Source organism: Poecile atricapillus, chromosome Z (genome assembly GCF_030490865.1).
Source record: "Poecile atricapillus isolate bPoeAtr1 chromosome Z, bPoeAtr1.hap1, whole genome shotgun sequence".
Classification (NCBI taxonomy): Eukaryota; Metazoa; Chordata; class Aves; order Passeriformes; family Paridae; genus Poecile; species Poecile atricapillus.
Window position 1 is genome coordinate 26,116,370 of NC_081289.1, and position 20,073 is coordinate 26,136,442.

The 20,073-nt window shown below is 52.6% G+C and overlaps 2 protein-coding genes across 5 annotated transcripts; both read right to left on the reverse strand.

The window, feature by feature from the left end:
• Positions 1–1,641: 1,641 nt before the first annotated feature.
• Positions 1,642–7,280, reverse strand: LOC131572865 (extracellular serine/threonine protein kinase FAM20C-like). Its single transcript, XM_058826272.1, has 10 exons — positions 6,470–7,280; positions 4,842–5,017; positions 4,679–4,757; positions 4,081–4,173; positions 3,771–3,886; positions 3,299–3,479; positions 3,073–3,182; positions 2,311–2,392; positions 2,141–2,200; positions 1,642–2,058 (listed from the first exon to the last, which is right to left on the reverse strand). The coding sequence occupies exons 1-10, from the start codon at positions 6,946–6,948 to the stop codon at positions 1,824–1,826; spliced, it is 1,611 nt and encodes a 536-aa protein (XP_058682255.1). The 5' UTR covers positions 6,949–7,280; the 3' UTR covers positions 1,642–1,823.
• A 4,284-nt stretch (positions 7,281–11,564) lies between these two features.
• Positions 11,565–15,836, reverse strand: LOC131573730 (dynein axonemal light chain 4). Of its 4 annotated transcripts, none has more exons than XM_058827953.1 (4): positions 15,759–15,836; positions 14,472–14,682; positions 13,682–13,765; positions 11,565–12,737 (listed from the first exon to the last, which is right to left on the reverse strand). In XM_058827953.1, the coding sequence occupies exons 2-4, from the start codon at positions 14,541–14,543 to the stop codon at positions 12,573–12,575; spliced, it is 321 nt and encodes a 106-aa protein (XP_058683936.1). In that variant the 5' UTR covers positions 14,544–14,682; positions 15,759–15,836; the 3' UTR covers positions 11,565–12,572. The 4 variants fall into 4 exon arrangements, with proteins under 4 accessions (XP_058683936.1, XP_058683933.1, XP_058683931.1 ...); XM_058827950.1 differs by having other exon boundaries at positions 14,472–14,685; positions 15,759–15,799; XM_058827948.1 differs by having other exon boundaries at positions 15,580–15,788.
• Between the last annotated feature and the right edge of the window lie 4,237 nt (positions 15,837–20,073).

A 20,073-nucleotide genomic window follows, 5' to 3' on the forward strand; every position in this document is an offset into this window, starting at 1 on the left:
GGGTGATAGCAGCCCAAAATGGGAGCTCCCAGGTGCAGGGCTGCACCTCAGTCCCATTTGGGCTTTGGTTTGGTTTGGTTTGGTTTGCTGGTCCTGGTGGGGTGGGAAATCCCCGCACCCCAAGCGCCACCCGTTCGGCGACACGGCCGAACCTGTCCCTGGGGCGTGGGCAGCCCCGCTCGACACCCGTGTGCCCACGCCGCCCCGACTGGGCTGGCGTGTTCTGCTGCTCCGCGGGCCGCTGGCCCCAGACACCCCGCTGCCATCGCTCGTTCCCACGGGCGGCTGGGCAGGCTCGTCAGGGGCGTGTGAGCCGAGCCGGGCTGCTCCCATGGGACCTTGAACCGCTGCGGCACAGCTGGGACCTTGTGCAAACTCACCAGGCTGAGAAAACAGCCACACTCCCACACCCCGCGTTTTAAACCTGACGGCGCCTCGGAGAAAGATTTGCCTGGGGGAGCTCTGAGAGTCAGGGCAGCTGGCCACCTGTGCCTGGACGCGGTTGTTTAGGCTGTGTCTGCGGGGCACGATGCAGGAATGGTCCCCCTAGCTTTGGGTATGGGACAAAAAGGTGTTTATATAAAGAGTTAAAACAATACGAAGCTGGCAGAAGGGAAGGAACCTATTGCAAAACAGCCCTGAAACCTTTTCCTCCGTGTGCTCTGCTTTGGGGCACAAGCCAGGGCCGTGGCAGGAGGACGTGCTGTCAGCATCGGGGGGGGCACACCGCAACAAACCCCCATTCAGCGTCCCCAGCCCCGTTGTGTAACACAGACAGATCCTCTTTGTGTCCCTTTTTTTTTTCCCTTCCTTTTGAGCCCATTTTTTGTTCCAGCCAAAATCTCTGCCTAGCTTTTCCAGCTCCATCTCCCACTGTGCCAGCTGCCCTTTTTCACCCTTTCCTGTGGATTCCCATCCCTTTACGAGTGTCTGGCTGGGACAGAGGACATCTCCCCTCTCCAGTGGCACCTTTATCTCTGGCCATGCAGATGGCAATCCTGTGTCCCGACCTGGGTACAGTGGCAGTGGTTGTCACAATGGCACCTGCTCCAGGTGACGTAACTCTGCATGGATTAAACCCCCTGGGAGGCTCAGGGGATAAGCTGGGTGCTGAGCCACTAGGCGCTAAGTAGGGTGCACAGACCCAGGTCAGTCCATCCCCTCCTCAGAACGCACTTTTTTGGGTGTGAAGGGAGTCAGTGGCAGTTCCTGAGGAATTTAGGAAGATGTTTTGAGGAGAGTGGAGATTGTCCTTGCTGCATCCCTGGTCCTGTGTAGGAGGCGATGATGCCAGAGCCATGGGAGTTTTTGAGTGGGTGTGGGAAGACTGGAGCAAAGATAAGTGGTGTGCAGCTGGGAGCTTCTGCCTCATTTTCCCCACACCAGCAGTGGGGGTGGTCTCAGCTCTTTTTTTGGGGGTCACCAGGGCATCACCATGCTAGGGGTGGGGCAGAAGGAGATTGCCAGCTGTTCCAGTTTGGCAGCTCCTGCTGGGGAAAGGCAGGAAAAATCCCTACCCTTTCCTAAAAGGCTTTGGAGGGCTGAAGTGACACGTCCAGGCATGCAAGGAGAGGCCAGGGCTGGGAAAGCAGCCTTGGTGGGGAAGATCACAGCTCGTGTCTTCTCCACTAGGCCAACCTTTTTATTTAAATTCCCTCCCTGTCCCAGCTATCCTTACAACCTGCTTTCCTGGTTCATCACACCACCAGCTCTGGCACCACTAAAAGCTGACGCTACACAGAATCAGAGCTGCACATCGATCCCCACATCATCCTGGGCAGCACACCAAAACAGCCCAATCCAGCAGGGTACCCAGCCCCCCATCACACCCATGACCCCACATCATCCACCAGCACCTCTTCCTGGCGGGCTGCCCTGGCCAGGCAGTGTCCCACCGCCACCAGCACCTTCCCCAGCCGCCGGTCCAGTGCCCGCAGGTGGGGCTCAGCCAGGACGGGGGCCAGTGGATCTGCGGCCAGCGCCTCCCGCAGCACATCACTCAGGCGGTAGGGCTGGGTGGCCAGCAGCTGCAGCCGCAGGTAAGTCGACTTCTTGATGCTGCCAGAGATGAGGAAGGAGAGGTCTCAATAGGAGGAGCCTCTCCCCAGCAGTAGATCTGGGGTGGGTGGCAGCCCCTTACCTGCAGCATTGCTGGAGAGGGGCTAGGATGGATGGCTCATCGCGTGAGTGTGTGCCGAAGCTGGGGGTGGGGAGAAGCCCATAAGGGTGTGTCAGAGTGGCATTTCGGCAAGACTGGAGGTCTCCTCCACCCCTTTGCTGTGATTGCTCCCCCCTACTCCCCAACTTTACCCGCGACCATTGTCCAGGTGGAGCAGGAAAGTGTCATTCCCAAATTTCTCAAAGGTCTCGTAGTGGTGCCGGTCCATGTTGCCTGTGGCGGGCCAACAAATTTGCCATCAGGTTGTGGGCTGGGAGATAGGAGCAGGGACATGGAGCACTCTGCTGGTGTGAAACTGAAACCCAGAGCCTGAGGAAAAGGGTTGGAGGCACCTCAAAGGAGTCCATCTGGTGGCCATGGCTGTGCAGGGGAACTGAGCAGAGACCCCATGGCCTCCAGGCCCCTTCCCATCCCAGCAGCCCCACAGAGGGACAACAGTGGCAAATGGAGCAGAAGTAATGGCAAAGGCATGGCTGGGTGGTCAGGAATGAGGAGATGGGAAACTCTCCCAGTCAGATGCTGGTGAGGGGACAGTGTAGGGAGGAAGAAGTGGCCCAGGGACAGGAGAGGAAACAAGAGCCCTGGGCAGCATCATCTCCGCCTCTGGCTCTCCAGGGGCTGCATGTGAGAGCGTGCTGGAAGGTGCTTCCCATATCCATGGTATTCAGCTGGGATCTCCTCAGAATCTCTGGACCTTCGACTTCTGCCTGGGAAATGCCCTGGTGGCACAGCCCTGTGCCCTCATTGTGGGTAAGACTGCAGCTCACTGCAGCCTGAACAACAGTTTGGCCAACAAACCTCACAGGGCATGGTACCACGGGACATGGAGCCATTTGGGCCTCTTGGTCCTGAGGGACCTCCATAGCCCCCAGCACAGGCATGGAGGGGCTCACCCATGAGGAAATCCAGGATCGTCATGTCGATGAGGTCCAGGAGGCGATGGCCCCTGTCATAGGGCGGTGTCTCTCGCACCTGAGCGCAGTAGTTGGGATTCAGCTCCCACCTGGTGGCAGAGGCCAAGGAAGGCAATGGGGCCATGAGAGTGGCTGTGGAGAAGCCCCCTCCCATCCCATGGCTCTTCTGGCCCATGTCCCCACACCCCCCCATGCCCCGTCTCACTCAGCCTTCTTGCTCTTGTGGTAGGAGCGGCGCCAGGGGCTACGCCAGGAGCGGCGCTTGGCCAGGGTCTTGTCAGGGAGCAGGGCAGCCATGGAGCCCTCCAGCCGGTCCGGTTTGCCACAGAGGGCGTGCTCAGTGGAGCAGTAGTAGGAGCACTCCCCGTAGAAGCAGACATTTCCCGCTGGCCATGGGGACAAAGCAAAGGTCAACAAAGAGAAGGAAGGCAATGAGCCCCAGGTAGAGTGATCCAGCAAGCAGCCAGGGGAGGATCCTCCATGTGCTCTGGCCATGTGCTACCAGCAAAGCAATGGCAAAGGAGGCTGTGAGGAGCAAAGGCCTGTGGCAGGGTACCCATGGGAGCTGGAACAGTCTCCAGTGGGATAGTTTGTCTGAGTGCGGGGGAGCAGCAGCCAGCTCCAGGGGAGCTCCAGCCAGGTGGCCACAGGAGAGGACAGAGAGCATGAAAGCTCACCTGGGGAGATGAAGAAAGTCTTGGCCAGTTTCTTGTCTGTGGTGATATCCCGAATTTCCTTTGTTATGTTGACCAAACGGCCAGAAACTGGGGGGATTCGCCGGAAATCCAGGATCCTGAAACACGAAACTTGGAACCATTTCTTACGGACCTCAGCTGGTTTAATAACAGCGAACTTTTAAAAGTATTAAAACTGACAGGAGACACAGGTATCCCTCACAACAGGGAGCGAGAGGTGGGATGAAGGAGCGGTTTCTCTGGTGCTTTGCCAGTATGGGAGAGCAGGGTTGGATGCAAAGCTTATGCTCACCTGTCCAGGTGGAAGGCTGCAATCTCTGCATTGTGCCGCTCAAAGTCTGAGAAGTAGAAGAAATCAATGGGGGTCTCCTGGTCCCGGGTCTGCCTGGAGGGAGAGGGAATGGTGGGGGCAATCATCATGGATGGGGCCACTCCCGGCATGGGATTAGTTCTAAACCCCCACTCACCTTGTGCTCCCTGGTGACACTGGAGACACAGCCAGACCCAGTCTCCTCCAGTCACTTCCTGATGGGTGGGTGCTTCCAAGCCCCCTATCAAGGCTCCCACACAACCCCTGCCTCCAACTCAAGGGTGGGGAAGCCCTCACGGACTGGAGGCTCCTGGATGGTCCTCATGGACCACCTTCTTCTTTCCACCACTGGAGGTCACTACCCCATCACAAGCTGCATCCAGTTTGCAGCAAGCACCGCCGGAGAAGGCAAGAGAAACGGGACCATCCTGCTCGCCTCGGTTTGGGGATGGAGGTGCTTGAAGCGAGGCAGCACATGAAGCATTTCTCCCCTTCTCCCTCCATGGTCCCCTCTGTCCACTTCTCGCTACCTAACAGGACTGTGTGCGTGAGGTATAGGGTTGTCCCAGGCTCTACTCACTTCATGGGCTTGAAGAGGGCCTGCCCATAGTTTGGGAACGTCATGATGAGCTTGAGCTGGGTCCCACCAGACTTCTGGACTGAAAGGAGGGAGGGGATGAGGGAGGCAGGCAGCAGGCAGCAGGGCAGGGGTGTGAACAGGGGTACAGGCAAGGAGGTGGTACCTGAACTGACAATCCTTTGTGTGGCCAAATCCCGGAGGAGCATGGGCAACAAGGGGTCCCGGCGGGGGTACAGCTCATAGCGGTTGATGCCGATGTGGAATTTGAGCCAGGTGGGGTAGGTGTCATAGGCCGTCTTCCCTGTCGGGAGGAGCGTCTCGGCTTTACTGCTGCTGACCCTGCAGCCCGACAGCCACCACCACCCCAACAACAATGACAGCTTTTAGTCGGGACAGGACGGATCCCGTGTCTCTGGGCCCTTCCTGGGAGCCAGTGCATGAAGGGTGAAGTGGGGAGAAAGCCCAGAGCAAGCCCTGGATGTGTTCCAGGTTTCATGGTGGTGGAACCCCCTGCCCCATATGCCCTCCATGGGGCTCTTGGCACCTGGCAGATCCCACTCAATGTTGGTGGCCAGGAAGACCCACCAGCATGGCTGGATTGGACACAGTGACATGGAAAATCCCTGGGTTGATCCTGCTTCTCTCATCCACGCATTTATTTCTTTGCTGGAAGAGATAATCTCATTGTTTTTCCCTAAGGGATTGGCTCCCAGGAATACAGTCTGCTACACCCCTCCATGTGCTTACTGGGGACACGCATGTGTACACAGAACAAGGGTGGAGAAGCATGGGCTTCCCAGCCATACTCAGCACTGACCTGAACTCCCATCCTCAACAACCCATTCCCCTTGGGTGGGTTTCCCCAGGGGGATAAGTTTGGGGTTAGCATTATCCCTGTCTCTGTGCCTCCTGCAAATTTGCACTTTCCTGGCATTCAAGGGAGCCCCTGGGGGTATCTGCCCAGCCTCTGTGCTAGGACACACTAGCAGTGCAGTGGGACAGTTAGCCCAGGGCATCTTTAACCCAAATCCATGTCTCTCTCTAGGAAAACAGCCTGTGCATTGATTTCATCAAACCAGACCCAAGGGTACCCATAGGTGTTCCTAAGAGACAAGGCAAATGCCCATTTGTGGAAACCAGCACTTAAGCCAGGTTTTATTCTCTCCCAGTTCTGGCAGGCACCACTTTTGGAAGGTGAGCTTTCCATAAGGAAGCTGCTGTGTGTTGCAGTGCTAAAGGTTTTAATATTTTCCCTTCTAATTAGAGGTTAGTAGTCCAAAGATAAAAATAGACAGCCATCAGCAGTCAGCTCACCACACAGCTGAGCCTAAAGAGGTCAGGCAATATCCTGCAAAATGCAGGACAGGAATGGTCTCATGGTTAGAGGTAACCTACATTGCAGGCTTTGCATCTCCAGCATACCATGAGAGGGGGATAAAACTGGTTAGAAATCTGGAGTGGCGACTTCCTCATATACAGAGGGAGACTGAGGGCTAGTCTGCATTGGGGAAGGAGCTGAGATCACTTAATAGATATCCATAATACAATGAGTAATTCAAGAGTCTCCTTTAGCTTTGCTGTGTGCTACAAGCTTATGGGTAGCAGCCCAAAAATTCAGGGCTAGGAGAGGATCTGAGATGTGAGAAATGTGTAGCAATGTGTAGCAATGGGGGCCCCTCTGGGGTAGGATGCTGACCTACAGAAGGAAACTACATGTTTGGTCTCTGCTGCTTGTCCCCTCAAACCCACATATTCCCCCAAATTCAAGCCAGAGCTGAGCTTGCTCCTCACCATTCATCACTCCCGCTGCTGTGCAGGCTGAACTTCTCCATGGGGTTGATGATAAACAGCTTGTCTTTCTCTGTCACCTCTGGGACTGGGATGTTGTAAAGAGGATGCTCGAAGAGTGCTGCCAGCTTGGATCCCTTGGTCCACCCTGCATTCCCTTCTTCGTGTTGCTGTTGGACCCCTGGCTCTCCAGCCCCCAAGTGCAGCCCCACTTTCTGTGGCTGGGAACTTTTCTCCAAGGAGCCGTTGCTTCCACTGAAATCCTGAAGGATTCGCAGGCTCAGCTTTTTGAGGCCAGCTGGCATGGGGCTGCCTGAAGGGACACCCCCAGCTTTTGATGCTTTCGTATCACAGCCACAGGGCCTGTGGGCTGTGGGGAGAGCAAAATCCATCACCAGGTGCATGAGAAGGGCCAGGAGCAGAAGAAGGAGAAGGCTGATTTTAAATTTCCTCTGGAAAAGTGTTTGCAGCCGGCACCGCATCCTTCCTCACGCAAAACACTCAGCAAGGGATGGGCAGCCACACAGGGTTAAAAATGTTGGTGTGGCTGCAGCCTCTGTGCAAAAATAGGAGAGAGGTTTCCTAGATTTAGAGCATCTCAGCAAAAGAGCAACCAGTGCAAGTGCAGAGTGGCAAGAAAGACCTGTCACCACAGCATCTCATGGTGTGACACCACCAGGATGGGACAGGAGGTTGTGGCAGGGTTTATCAGCGCTGATAAGGGTCAAGCTGGCACTGCCAAGGTTAGAGTGAACGGGGCAGGTTCCAAATCAATAGCTGCAATGCTGGCTCAGGGACAGCAATGGCTGCAGATGACTCCCCACTGTCCTGTCTCTCAGTGCTCACACCTGCACAGAATATTTCCTTGAATACAGGGCAGTCAAATGGTTCTGCCCCTCTGCAGCACACACCCTGCCAAGCATGATGTAGCCCCATTCCCCATTTTCATCATAGCTGCTCTCTCAGAATCCAGAAGAATTTTTTTCCCCATTGCTCAGCTCTATCAATTTTATCACCCTCCCTCATCCATTGAAAATCCGTTGTACTCAAGCCCCGTCTCAAAAACCACTCAAACTGGGTAAAACAAAGGGGATGTGAGTATTGACATTGCTGTGAGGAGAAATGCTGGGTGTGCAGTGTAAAGAAGGGCTACCAGGCAGGTGAGTTTCAGGGTCAGGGATATTCCCAGGACCTCTACTAAAGCAGGTAGAGGAGGCAGGCAGGAGTGGGGATACTGCCTTGGACATCAGCACAGAGGGGCAGTGGGACCCACCAAGTGCTGGGGAAGATTGTCAGCTTGTGGAAGATCATTTTTTTTTTACAAGAAATTCATTTTTTCAGTGACACCCAGAGACACAGAGCTGGGATGTGTGCACAAAAATGGTTCATGACTTGTAGGGGTGGAGCTTTGTATTTGATAAGGGACAGAGAAGCACGGGACCACCTGCAATAGTTCTGTGGGCTGGGGTACAGTCTGGCACAACGTTTCTTTTCTTTTTGATCTTCCAAAGGATGCAGAAGGCATTTGAAATCCCATACATCATGTAGTCCTTCCTTGTTGCGTGATGCACCAGCAGCCAGCTTGGAAATGCTCCCATCCAGGGAAGGTATGATGGGCAGTGGGCAGGAGGGGATATTCTGGAGCCCCCCTCCTCTGCTGCCATCCCGGCGCTGCCCTCTCCGCACGGTCCTGTGCCGTGTCCCTGGGCGTGTGTCTCGGTCCCCTGGCAGGCGGCGCGCTGGGAACGCCGTGTCCCCGGTGTTCTTGGCTCGCGTGTCCCACGGCGCGACAGTTGCCTGGAAACCGCCTCCGGCTGACACCATCACCGCCCCAGATTCAGCCAGCCCCGCGTTCCCCAGCCTTCTGCTAGCAAGATGGCCGAGGAGAGCCGGGGCAAGCGAGGAGGAGGAGGAGGAGGAGGAGAGCTTTCCAGCCCGGCTGGCGAGCTCGAAGCCCCGCAGAAGGAGCTGCTGGAGGGCAGCAGATGGCTTCCCTGGGTGGGGGAACACAGCGTCTTGCTCCGGGAAGTTTGCTGAATTCAGTCCGGACACATGGTTCAGACAGAAGGCCCCTAGGAGGGGCTGGAGCTGGAACATGGGATCATTAGGTCATGGCTCAGAAAAACAACCAACCAACCAAAACACCGATTCCATGTTTAACTGGACGTGTACTAACTGATAGCATCAAAGGACCTGGGCTCGGCTCCCGGGTTTCATTATTCCACAGCCAGCCAGAAGAGAGGAGACCTCCTCCTTCCAGTGTCCCAAATGGAGCTGGAAGGGATAGAAACCTCCTTCTCATATCTTGGAGTCGGGCACAGGGACCCTGTGGGTTGAAGCCACCCTACTGGCTGTTAGTCCCGTACCCAGTTAATGAAATTTGCAATCCTACCTCCTCACCCTGATTTAGCATCCCATTGGAAAGGAAAGGCAGGGGGCTTAGGTAAGGCATTTTCTACCCTTAGTACTTCAATACTGGCATTAAATATTAACCAAAAGATTTTTCAGCAAGTCAGACATGAGCCTGCAGCAACAGAGAAGAACTGGAGACTTTCAAAGCCTGTCCTGATCACCTGACAAGCACTTCGATGTACCTTGTTGCCATGACATCATCATAGAGACGTGGTTGAATTTGCACCTCTTTCTTCTCATCTCCCCCCTCCAGCTCTTCCTCCATCTTCCCAGCAGGTTCGAGTCACCCTTGGGGCGGAGGAGGAGCCCTACATCCGAGGACATTTTCACTGCTGGCTCCAAATCAGGACTCATCGGCAGCTGATAATGATGTTCCCGTCTCCCTCAGCAGGGAGGGATGAAGTCATGAGGCACAGCCTCTGAGCTGCTATCGCAGCTCTAGGGGACGGGTGGATAGAAAGTCATTTTGGCTGCCACCCATCCATCACCCTGCGTTTTTCATCTCATTTTCTACATCTGACTCAGCCTGATGCTTTGATGGGTAATGGCAGCAATATGCAGGGGGGCAAGAAATGAGAGGAAAACGCAATAGCAAGAAAACTGTTGCAAACTCCCAGCTTTCCCCTGAAAATCCATAAGGAAAAATCATCCAGCAACTGAGAGCAATTTTATAGTGAAAAGTAGAGAGGCCTTAGAAGCTCCAAAGTCTCATAGAATCCTAGTTTGGGCTGGATGGGACCTTTGGGGGTCACCCAGTCCAATGTCCTTGCAATGACCAGGGACACCTTGAACTAGATTATATTGCTCAGAGACTCATCCAACCTATCCCTGAATTCTTCCAGGGGTGGGGCACCCACCACCTCTCTAGGCAACCTCTTCCAGTGTTTCACCACTCATTCTAAAAGACTTCTTCCCGATATTCAATGTAGAACAAACCTCTTAGTTTAAAACCTCTAACATTGTCCTATCACAAGAGGCCCTGACAAAAAGTTCCTCTCAGGTTTTCTTGTTGACACCCTTTAGGTACTGGAAGGTGCTATAAGGTCTCTCCAGAGCCTTCTCCAGGCTGAACAACTCCAACCCTCTCAGCCTCTCTTCTTAGGAGAGGTTCGTCTGCCCTCTGATCATGTCTGTGGCCTCCTCTGAACTGGATCCAGCAGGCTCATCAGCCACAGAGGGGTATCTTGCAACCCAAAACACAGGATAAGGACCATCTCTTATCCAAAAACCTTACTCCTCTGAAAATTACAGATATGACCAAAGATGTTCCAGCTCCACAGCAAAAGGAGGGTGAAAGTCTTTTTTCTAACACACGGCCAGCAAAGCATTGATTGAACACTTGCCCCAAGCTCTGACACACACAGACACGCTTTTGGAGGCTGATGCTTGTGCCTTCAGGAACAATACCAATGACAGGAATGCAAACCAGCTAACAAGGGTTTGCCTCCTCATGGTAACTTCCTGTAGGAAAGCTGTTACCCTTGTGAATAAAAATAGCCTGCCACTCTCCTGTGAGCTACCTTACGCTCACACCTACCAGTGTGGCAGCTGACTTGCTGCACGTTCACACCTTGCTCACCTCAGTGTTTGCACACTCAGGCTTTGAGAAGGCTGGGGAGCACTCGCCCTTCTCTTGTTGCCAGTGCAGGTCATAGAGACATTAGCTTTGGCCAGCTGGTGGCCAAGAAGATAAACAGGCAGCAAGTCCAAGAGATTGTGTGCTGAGGTCAGCAGCTGCCTGTGGTCATCTGCAGGTCACCACGACCCCACAGAGATTCCCATGACCAGCACGCCTGTGCATATGTGCAGAACAGTTAATTATTCATTAGTGTGAAAGAGGCACAATTAAAGTGATGGTGGTATGGCTGAAGGGATCACCCCACTCCAGCATGGGGTATTCTAAAGACTTTACCTCTTGCTCTGAATTTAGAAGAAAGTTGCAGAAGAGGAAGTAATCTTTTCCACCTGCCAGCTGTAGAAAGTGTTGCCAATAGCACTATTTTCACATAAAGTCAGCCAGCTGGAGGGACACAGAACAACCACACAATGAGACAGCTTAGAGGACTTGGGCTCTTCTACACAGCACAACAGTCCGGATCGTGGGGCAGGAATCATGGTACCAACCTACCCTGGCCTGGCCAAGCACAGATGGTCCAAATTTGAAATAATTCTTAGTTGTCTTCATATTACTGCAATTCCTGGCTCCTAACACAATGAAATTGATTAAGGACATCTCTAACATAACATCTGAGGTTCAGAAAAAGGAACAAAAGGACTTGTAAGACCGGGTTGATCCACCACAACCATTAATGCAGGAAGATCCTACAGACTGGAACTACAGACTGGACTGGAGGTGCCAGCTGGCAACATTCTGAGAGAAAATCTGAAAATTAAGGAAGCTACAAATATGAGACTCCAAGGGTCAGAGTTGAGGCACACTGGTGAGGCAACAGACACAGTTACATTCCCTTGCTGCTACAGCTTAGACAGCACAGAGAGATGTGGCCAGCAGCACCATGGGCCTGGCAACCCTCCTCACCATCGTGGCTTGCACTGGTAAAAGGAGCTGAACAGGGAGGATGAGAGGAAACCTGCTGGATGGAACTCTGTCACTGTCGTTTGCCACACCACAGCTTACTTATTTCCATGTTTCTTGAGCTACTTAGCCTACATAAACACACGCAGAGACATTTTACTAAACTTTTATTGTAAAAACACAGTTCCCCAGGTTTTATAAATAAGCCATACACGTAACATAGTTACGCTCATTCAATCCTCCAACACCGACAGCTTTAAAAAAATTAAACAGGCTAAAAGAAAGCAAGTCCGGAGAGACATTAGGTTTCTGATGACCAAGTTATATTTCACATGGAGCCTCCTTCCTCTGTCAGCCTCCAAACAAGATGCTGAAAGTACACAGCACTTGCAACACCCCCAGGAACTGACAGGGAGGCATTTGAGCCTTAAAAAGAGCTCTCACCCACTCCCCAGGCGTCGTCAGCCGCCTGTGTTTTCATGCTGTCTCAGTGTGCTGTGGGTGAGAAAGGAGGGGGCAGTTTGCATAGCAACCTCCTACACCCAGGCAGCTCAGCTGCTGTACCCTCCCAAAACAGCAGGGAAGGGCAATCTGGGACTGCTTCCCAGTGGCTCACACCTCCACAGGCAGCCTGAAGGGAGACCCTTGGTGCTGTCAGGTCTGCACAGACATCTTAGAAGGGAGGAAGAATGTATAAGCGGCATCCAGAGAGAGGAAAGACAGGTGCTGGTCAGAGCCATGCTGCATGGTAGCGGAGAGAGCAGAGGAGAGAGGAAAACTGTGTGGAATAAATGGGAGTTAAAGAAACCATAGGGCTAGATAGCACCTTTTTGTTTTTCCTTTCCCCTGCTAGCGCTGCTGTGCAGTGTGTTGTGAGATTACCTGTTCCTCGCTTCCTTCCTGCTCCAGCTCAAACACGAAGGAAAGAGCCACAGACAGATGAGAAATCCCACAAGCAAGGACAGGACAGTTTAGCAAGTTTATACACACACACACACGCAACTTTATGTATCCCACAGAACTGTTACGTCAGTATGAAAAAAAGAAATCTTGACATTTAAAGTATTAAAAATAAAGCCCCACCTCCAGATCATACAAAACTTGTCAAGAGCAGGAAGAAATCTCTTGTAATCAGCAAGTCTGGGACCCGGCCAGGGGTCAGGAGCACTTCCAGACACACACGGCCAGGCTGCCACCAAAGAACATGTACAGCAGGTTCTTCACCTCATGAGTGATCTCAAAGCCAAAACCTTCCCCAATCACCACATGCCAGGAGGACCCAAATCTCTTGTCCATTGTCTCTTTGATCATCTTGGCAGCGCTCTGGAGAACATTAAAGAAGACAGCATAGGGTGAGACAAAGCAACCAGGAAGGTTTTATGCAAACATCTGCCTAATCTTTTCCTCCCTTTAAGACTGCTCAAGCCACACTCAAGCCTGGACAACAGGTATAGCAGCTGCACTGCAGGAACTGGGAGCTCTCCAGAGGTAACCCCAAGGGTAGAACTTGGAGGCTCAGGAGCCTCCAGCACAGCAGTCAGGAGAAATTAAAGAACTGTATCACTTCTGTTGCTCACACAGTCCAAAGCAAGAGTTCTGCTTTAGATGCTGCTGGAGTTATGCTGGTTGCAGTGACCATGAGAGCTGATTCAGGTCACTAAGCTGCAGCTATTTTTACAGGAGTCCATTTTTTCCTCCAGCTAATTACCAAAACACTGAAAGTAGGCTGACTTTTAAAAGACTTGCTTCTCCCAGATCACACCCTACCTGTTAAAAAAAAAAAAAAAAAAAAAAAAAAGCAAGAGGAAGATTTTGCAGTGACAGGCAGTGCCCTGCACATGAAAGTAAGGTATGTTTTCCCCTTATTGTTGGTCCTCAAGCCAAGAGGGAATACTTAACAGACTGTCATGTACTCATCCCCAAAACAAGAGACTCCATGCAGTTCTGAACCAAGCCCTCAGGACACAGGGCAATTTATGAACAGAGTGGAAGCATGTCTCAGGAAGGCAGGATAAGCAAGGAGCTAAGGTTTGGGAGCCACCACCACTACTAATCTCTGCAAAGTGCTCCTATGGATCTTGCAGACCAAAGGATCTGAATCTGAGATCTAGCCAAGCTCTTTGCCTCCTTCTACCCTAGCTTAGTGCAGAGAGAGTAATAAGATGTCAGGACCTGACTCCAGTCTGCCCTGGACCCTTATCCCTGCTCCTGCAGGTTCCCTGAGCTGCAGTAACAGCAGGCTGCCCATTGTGGGAGGTGGCTGGTACCTCATTGTTGGTGGCATGCTTCTCACATGCCGTGACGCACAGCTCCATGGTCTCCACGCGCATCTCCTCCGGCATGTCCGAGTGCTGGAAAGGGCAAACGGACAAGACAACTAAGCAGAAAAATAAGAGCTGGACACAAGACAACAGTAAGTTGCTCTAACTTCTGTATTGGCTCCATCAGCAGCTTAGACACAGTAAATATGAAAAGGGCTTATTGCATTAAAAGTGAACCATTGCTCCAGCCAATGAGGAATTCTCTGCCTACATGAAAACCAGCACTGTGTAAGCACAGCTTAAAGGAGGAGATCAAGACATTTCCCAGCTTTTCTGCTATAAGATAAAGGGAAAGCACACTAACACTGTTTCAACCTCAGTCTTTAATTATTGCTATATGAGTAACAAAGAAATCAAAGTTACACAGCCTTTTCTTCTGCTGCTGCTAACTGGCTGGCTAGCAAGATCTTTTGCTCTAGCTTCTCTAGGACAAAAAAAGCAAGCTGCACCTAAAACACAGGAGAGGGCTCCAAAGGCAGCGTGCTCTCAATCTGTTTGATGGATCACTTTGCCCCATGCTTCCTCTGGCTAACATGGGGACACTGGACCTATTAGATTTCCCCAGGAGAGGTCAAGAACAGGGAGAAAAAGCAGCAGTGACAACCAGGATCTCTCCATAGGACCAGCAGTACACATGTTCTCCCAGCAGCTACTCAGCAGGAGAAGCACAGTAAGAATGAAGGCAGATTTTCGTATCTCTGACACTGGTAAATGTGCAATCCATCCCCCTCCTTACCCTAATCAGAGGAAAACTGTGAAGCCTTTTATAATCAGCCTCGTCCTTTTTTTCCTCCTCAGTTTCTTCCATGGTCCCTCCACAGAGACTCCAGGAAAGGGTGCAGGGGCTACCTGGAGTTCAGCAAGTGCTGTGGCACGGCCAGCTGAGAGGAACAGGGCTCTGTGTTCCTCTCTTCAGCAGGAGGAGTCGCTTCTTGGCCTAGAGGACACTGCTTCAAAAAAACAAACACAGGCAAGAGACAGATGGCTTTTGGTTAAAACAAAAGGCAAATGAAACCGTTATGAGAATATCATGCTATCTCGCTCACTTGCCATTTCCTCAACAGCACCTTCACACCCCTTAGCTCACACGCTGACTTAGCTCATAGACCATTAATGCAAACAAATTATTAAACCATTTATTTTTCCAGAAGCGAGGAGCACAGCGTTTCCTAGAAGCACCAGTGGAGCTTGGGGGAAGAGCTGAGCCAAGGTACAGCTTCCAAGAGAGGACAAGAGAACAATATATCAGCCACTACTACTCCTAATTAATTCCAAAAGGATTTTCCCAGGACACTATTATCTGCAATAGTTTCAAACGGTACATTACAAGAGAAGGGTAGGAGTATTTTAGGCACACAACCTCCGTACTTGTCTGGACGGAAATGTTTAACAGGAACATTTTGGTCTCGTTTGTGCGCTTGCTCCTCAGATGCCCGAGCATTTGTCAGCTGGGGAGAGCCATATGGGAAAATTCTGGACGTGCCTCATGGCCTCATTACCAGCCTGCCTCTACTCGGGCAGCGCAGAGGCACAGCACTGAGAGATTCAGAGCACTTCACCGCGCTCCTCCCTCTGATTCTTTCACCCACAACAAAGCATCTTCCTCTCCTACCCAGGGGGAGCAAGGGTGAGCCCATATTAAAAGGAAAAAGAAACCAACACGGTGTCAGGCGACACAAGAACCATTTATGCCACATACATAGAGCTGTTGGCTAAAGCACCGAGCCAGACCACCAACCCTCACATGATGGCCGTGGGAGCCGCAGGTGCCACAAACCACGACCTCCGCAGGACAGAACCCCAACCTGGCTGGCGCCACCCCCGGGAGCCACTTCAATACCCACCCCCAGCCCGGAGCATGCCCGCGGCCACAGCCCAAGGGTGTGAGGCAACGGAACGTGGCCCGAGCGGACCACACAGCCGAAGGGGCCCCGCCACACCGATCCGCCGCCCTCGTCCCCGCGGAGGAAGAGCTCGGCCAGCGGCGCTGAGCGGGACCGCGGAGCCCCGGGCGCGGCCTCACCTGCGCGACCGCCGCGGCCCAGCGCCGTTGCTAAGGAAGAGCCGCTCTTGTCATAGCAACGGGGGCGGGAAGTCCCGCCCCCCTCCGCGCCCATTGGACGGGGCGCGCCGCCCGGCGCGGCTGATTGGCTGCCTCGCTGCCGGCCGCCGCGCGGGGCCTTGGGTGCAGGCGGCAGTGGGGTGGCTACGGAGCGCCTGTGCTGTGCCAGCCCCCCCGACCCCCAACCTGGCGTCCGGCAACTTAATGTATATTTTTCTGACTTAAAACCTCTTAGGGACCTAGTTCTAGTTCTAGGCTTTTTTGGTTTGTTTTCGGGTGTTTTTCTTGTGGGGTTTTTTTGTGGTTTTTTTTTTTTTTTTCTTTTGAGCGACAAGGATAAATATAAGAACAAAGAGCGTTTTGGAGCAATTTTGTTTATTTGTTTGGTTTTTTTAATCACTGAATCAGGTTAGGAAGGGCTTCTGAGGTCGTGGTCCAACCCATGGCCGAACACCACCATGTCAACCAGACCATGGCAATGGCCAGTCTTTCCTTAAACACCTCCCGGGACAGTGACTGCATCACCTCCATGGGCAGCCCACTCCAGTGTCTAATCACTTTCTGTCAAAAAATTCCTTTAATGTCCAGCCTGAACCTCCCCGATGCAGCTTAAGACTGTCCTCTTGTCCTGTCTGGTTGCTGGGGAGAGCAGGCTGACCCCCACCTGGCTGCAGCCTCCTTTCAGGGAATGGGAGAGTGATCAGGTCACTGCTGAGCCTCCTCCTCTCCAGGCTGAACAGTCCCAGCTCCCTCAGCTGCTCCTCACAGGATTTGTGCTGCAGACCCTTCACCAGTTCCATTGCCCTTCTCTGGACATGCCCCAGCACCTCAATGTCCTTCCTGAACTGGGGATTCCAGAACTGGACACGGTTCTCGTTGTGTGGGAGAGGCAACAGCTCGTGTTTGCATGTCGACAGCAGTGTAAAGAAGGAGAAAGTGATGCTGTGGGGATGAATCATGACTTTGCAAACAGCTCCTATAGCACCAGCCTCCAACCCCACTGAAACCCCCCCCTCCCCCGCCCTCCATAGCTTTATGCTTGTAATGTCTGCTTGTGTTGAGGTTTTCCTTGCCTCTGGGCTTGCTGCAAAACCTCTGGTATTTCTGCACCCTGCTAGCCAAACACCGATTGCCTCTAAACCAGAACTTTAACAGTTTTCAGGGAGGTCTAGCATTGCATTCATCTGAAATTAATGCAGATGGAGAAGCAGCAAGCTCCAGGATAATACCAAGGGAAAGACTTCTGTGCACAGTCCCAGCTGCTGGGTGTGATGCCTGGTTTTCCACCAGTGGCCATCCTTCTTCTGCAGAGTGGCTCATGGGTCTGATTTTTCATGTGGTCCTTCTGGCTGGTGTGTGTTTGAAACGTTCTTGCTGCTCACCGCCTGCTGAAAGAAGAATTTGCTTTCCAGCTGTTCGAGAAGGAAAAGAGGGGGGGAGGAACAGTCTGGGCACTCTCCTGCCCCTGCCAGCTCAGGAGTCCTCTTCCCTCACTGTAGCACCAAGCTCTGCCCTGTGATCATGGGGAGAACGCCTTGTTACCTCTTTCACAGGTTCAACACTGAATCTGACCTCCTGGCTGTTCTTTGCCTGGCAGAGCAGTGCTAGAGGCAGGGAAGCTGCCTTAGGGGTTGGAAAGACAAAGCTGCAGTGATCATTCATCTTTTCCTTTTCTGTGGCTGCTGGTGGTGACAAAAATGAAGCACTGCCTCCTGTGCCGCTCATTCTCCTACCATTCCTGCCTCCTGGGCTAATTCCTTCTCCTTCCTCTTTTGGGCCTCTTGCAACAAGGCAAGCACAGAGCTAAAATTGTCAAGAGACAGATAAAAGCTAGGAGATCATCATTTTTTCTTTTCAGACAAGATAATTAGGAAGAGAATCTCTGCGAGGAAGAAGATCTTTCCATCATCATTACTTTATCTCCAGGCAGCTACTCTAATCTCTCCAGGGACATGGCGCTTTCAAGCACCGTGTTCTTGCTCTGTTTTTTTTAATGCTTTAATCCCTGTGTAGTTCACCCACTTTTACTACCAAGCAGCAAGTGAGTGTGAGCTGGTGTGTTTGTGTGCATGTGCCTCTGTGCATGGGGCAGGGGGGAGCACGCTTGTCCGTGTGATTCTGGGTTCAATTAAACGTGCTTTGCTTCTGATCAATGTGACCCCTGCGAGTGTTTCCCTCCGGGAATGCTGGCACTGCTTCTGAGGATTAATCATCAGTGGCTCCTAGGTGAGAAGGTAAAGGAAAATGGCCAAACAAAAACTGCAGCAGGCCCAAAGATGGGGAAAACAATGTTTTTGTGATTGTGGTGGTTGATACAGTGGGGCTGCAAGAGAGAGATGCTTCTTGGGGAAAGAGAGAGTTCTGCTGGCCTGTCTCCATCTACTCTGGCTTAACAAAACGTGAGCAGTTGGCTTCTGGACCCTCAAATGCAGGGTTTCCACAGGCTGCCTCTGTGTAACTCCGCAAGCCAAGTCAAAGCCTTGTTGAGCCAACAAAGGTTACATGTACGGGTCCTTTTGCTGCTGGCTCTGATGGTACAGACAGCACATCACCTGATCTTTAGTTTCCAATACTAGTGGACCAGGTACCCTTCTGTAGGCGAAAGCAAGTCCAGAGCAAGGGTTCAGTTCACCCCTGTGGATCTGTAGGTAGCTGGAATTGTTGCTTTGCTCTGGCTCTGGCAAATAAGGCTGGTCATGCCTTGTTTGCCACTAATCAGAGGTGGAGACTCTTTCATCCCTTTGCTTTCAGCAGGCACAGTGAAATACATTGAAACAAAGTACCATTTGCCTTCTGATATGAGGGTATGTTGTATTCCTTATCTGAGCACAGAGAAGTAACCACTGACTGCCAAATATACAAATATATAAATACAAATATACTGCCTTGTGCTTTCTTTTAGTCATCTTCATTGACCAGACAGCAAGCTGACCCTTCATCAGGTGTAGGACACTTCTCTTTCTTTCTTTTCTTACCTGTTTCTGGCCAGGTTTTGGGATTTCCCCATTGTCCCTGTGGGCACAGGCTCTGCCGTGCCCCATCTCCTCTTTGTGGTAAAGCAGGAGGGCTGGAGCTTGCTGCGCAGCCTGTCAGCCCCAGCCCAGGCACTGGGCTCTGCTCCACACTGCCTTGGGTAGTAACAGAGGGCCAAGGCTGGGCACTTGGGTCACACCGAGGTCCACCCTGCAGCTGCCTCAGAATGGTGTGGGGGCAGCTCTCAGGAGGCCCCGTGGGAATGCTGAAGCCACGTTTTGCTGGGATCAGAACCCCCACCATGTGGAGCTGAGGGAAGGCAGAGATGGGGACGCTGGTGTGCAGGAATGGGAGGCAGCCGGGAGCAGCTCAGTCTCTGTGCCAGAGGACAGGGCAGCTCGCTTTGGGACAGCCGGATCCCCTGGTCTGCTGGGAAACACAGCACATGATCCCGTAGCTACTACCTCTAGTAACGACAGCTACTGTGAGTAAGGTCTGTTGCTGCAGCACTAGCAGCCGTGCGGGGGCTGTTCCTGTGCCAGATGCTCCGGAATCGTGGTGCATTCCCTGTGCGAGCGCTGCACAAGTCTTAATGAGCCTTCCTGGCTCTGGGAGGGAGCAAGGGAGGCTCCCAGCAGGACAGGGAGGTGAAAGGAGGCAATTAGGCAGCGCCCCATTGCTAGGGCAGAGGAGGTAGTGGGGACTTTGGAAGTAATCTCCTGGGGACAAGTATGGGCTGGCTTGACCTCGTTTGAGGGCACCAGGAGACTGACACACTGCAGGGACCTGTGACATGCAAACTCTGCTGAGGTTGCAGGTATTGGGGAGCACAGGAGATCCCCAAAGTCCATTCTGAACTCGTGGGTCCCAGGATATCCCGTGTCCCTGGGAAGGCAGAGCCCTGATGGCCAGTGGTGCCCCTGGAAGGAGGGACAGGAGCTGGAGGGGTTCATAAATGTCAGCATTTTCAAACACAATAATTAATAGCCATCTGGCCTGAAGGTTTCCTGTTGCCATGTTTGACTTGGTCTTCACTGCCGGACAAAACCCTTTGGGAGTATGGGGTGGGTGGTGCTTGAGTCTGGCTAAGCTCTTGGCTAGCAAAAAGCCCTGCAGCAGCAAGTCCTGCAGATTAGGAAAGGAAATGGCAGTCCCTTTCCTCTCCTAGAAGTGTGCTTAAAGCCGCTTGGCAGGAAGACGGAGGACAGCACATGGATGGCATCCATCACACTGGCCTGTCTCCCACACCATCTCCTCTTGTGCCAGCGCCTGCTGAACTGCCACAGCCCAGCGGTGCCCCTGC

Coding starts and splice junctions, on each gene's coding strand:
- LOC131572865 (XM_058826272.1), bottom strand. CDS start 6,948: ATGCGGTGCCGGCTGCAAACACTTTTCCAGAGGAAATTTAAAATCAGC. Junction 4,758..4,841: donor ACAAAGGATTGTCAGTTCAG/GTACCACCTCCT, acceptor CCCTCCTTTCAG/TCCAGAAGTCTGGTGGGACC. Junction 2,201..2,310: donor CACCTGGACAATGGTCGCGG/GTAAAGTTGGGG, acceptor CCCCACCCCCAG/CTTCGGCACACACTCACGCG.
- LOC131573730 (XM_058827953.1), bottom strand. CDS start 14,543: ATGGAAGAAACTGAGGAGGAAAAAAAGGACGAGGCTGATTATAAAAGG. Junction 13,766..14,471: donor ACAGTTTTCCTCTGATTAGG/GTAAGGAGGGGG, acceptor TGCCCTTTCCAG/CACTCGGACATGCCGGAGGA. Junction 12,738..13,681: donor AGCATGCCACCAACAATGAG/GTACCAGCCACC, acceptor AATGTTCTCCAG/AGCGCTGCCAAGATGATCAA.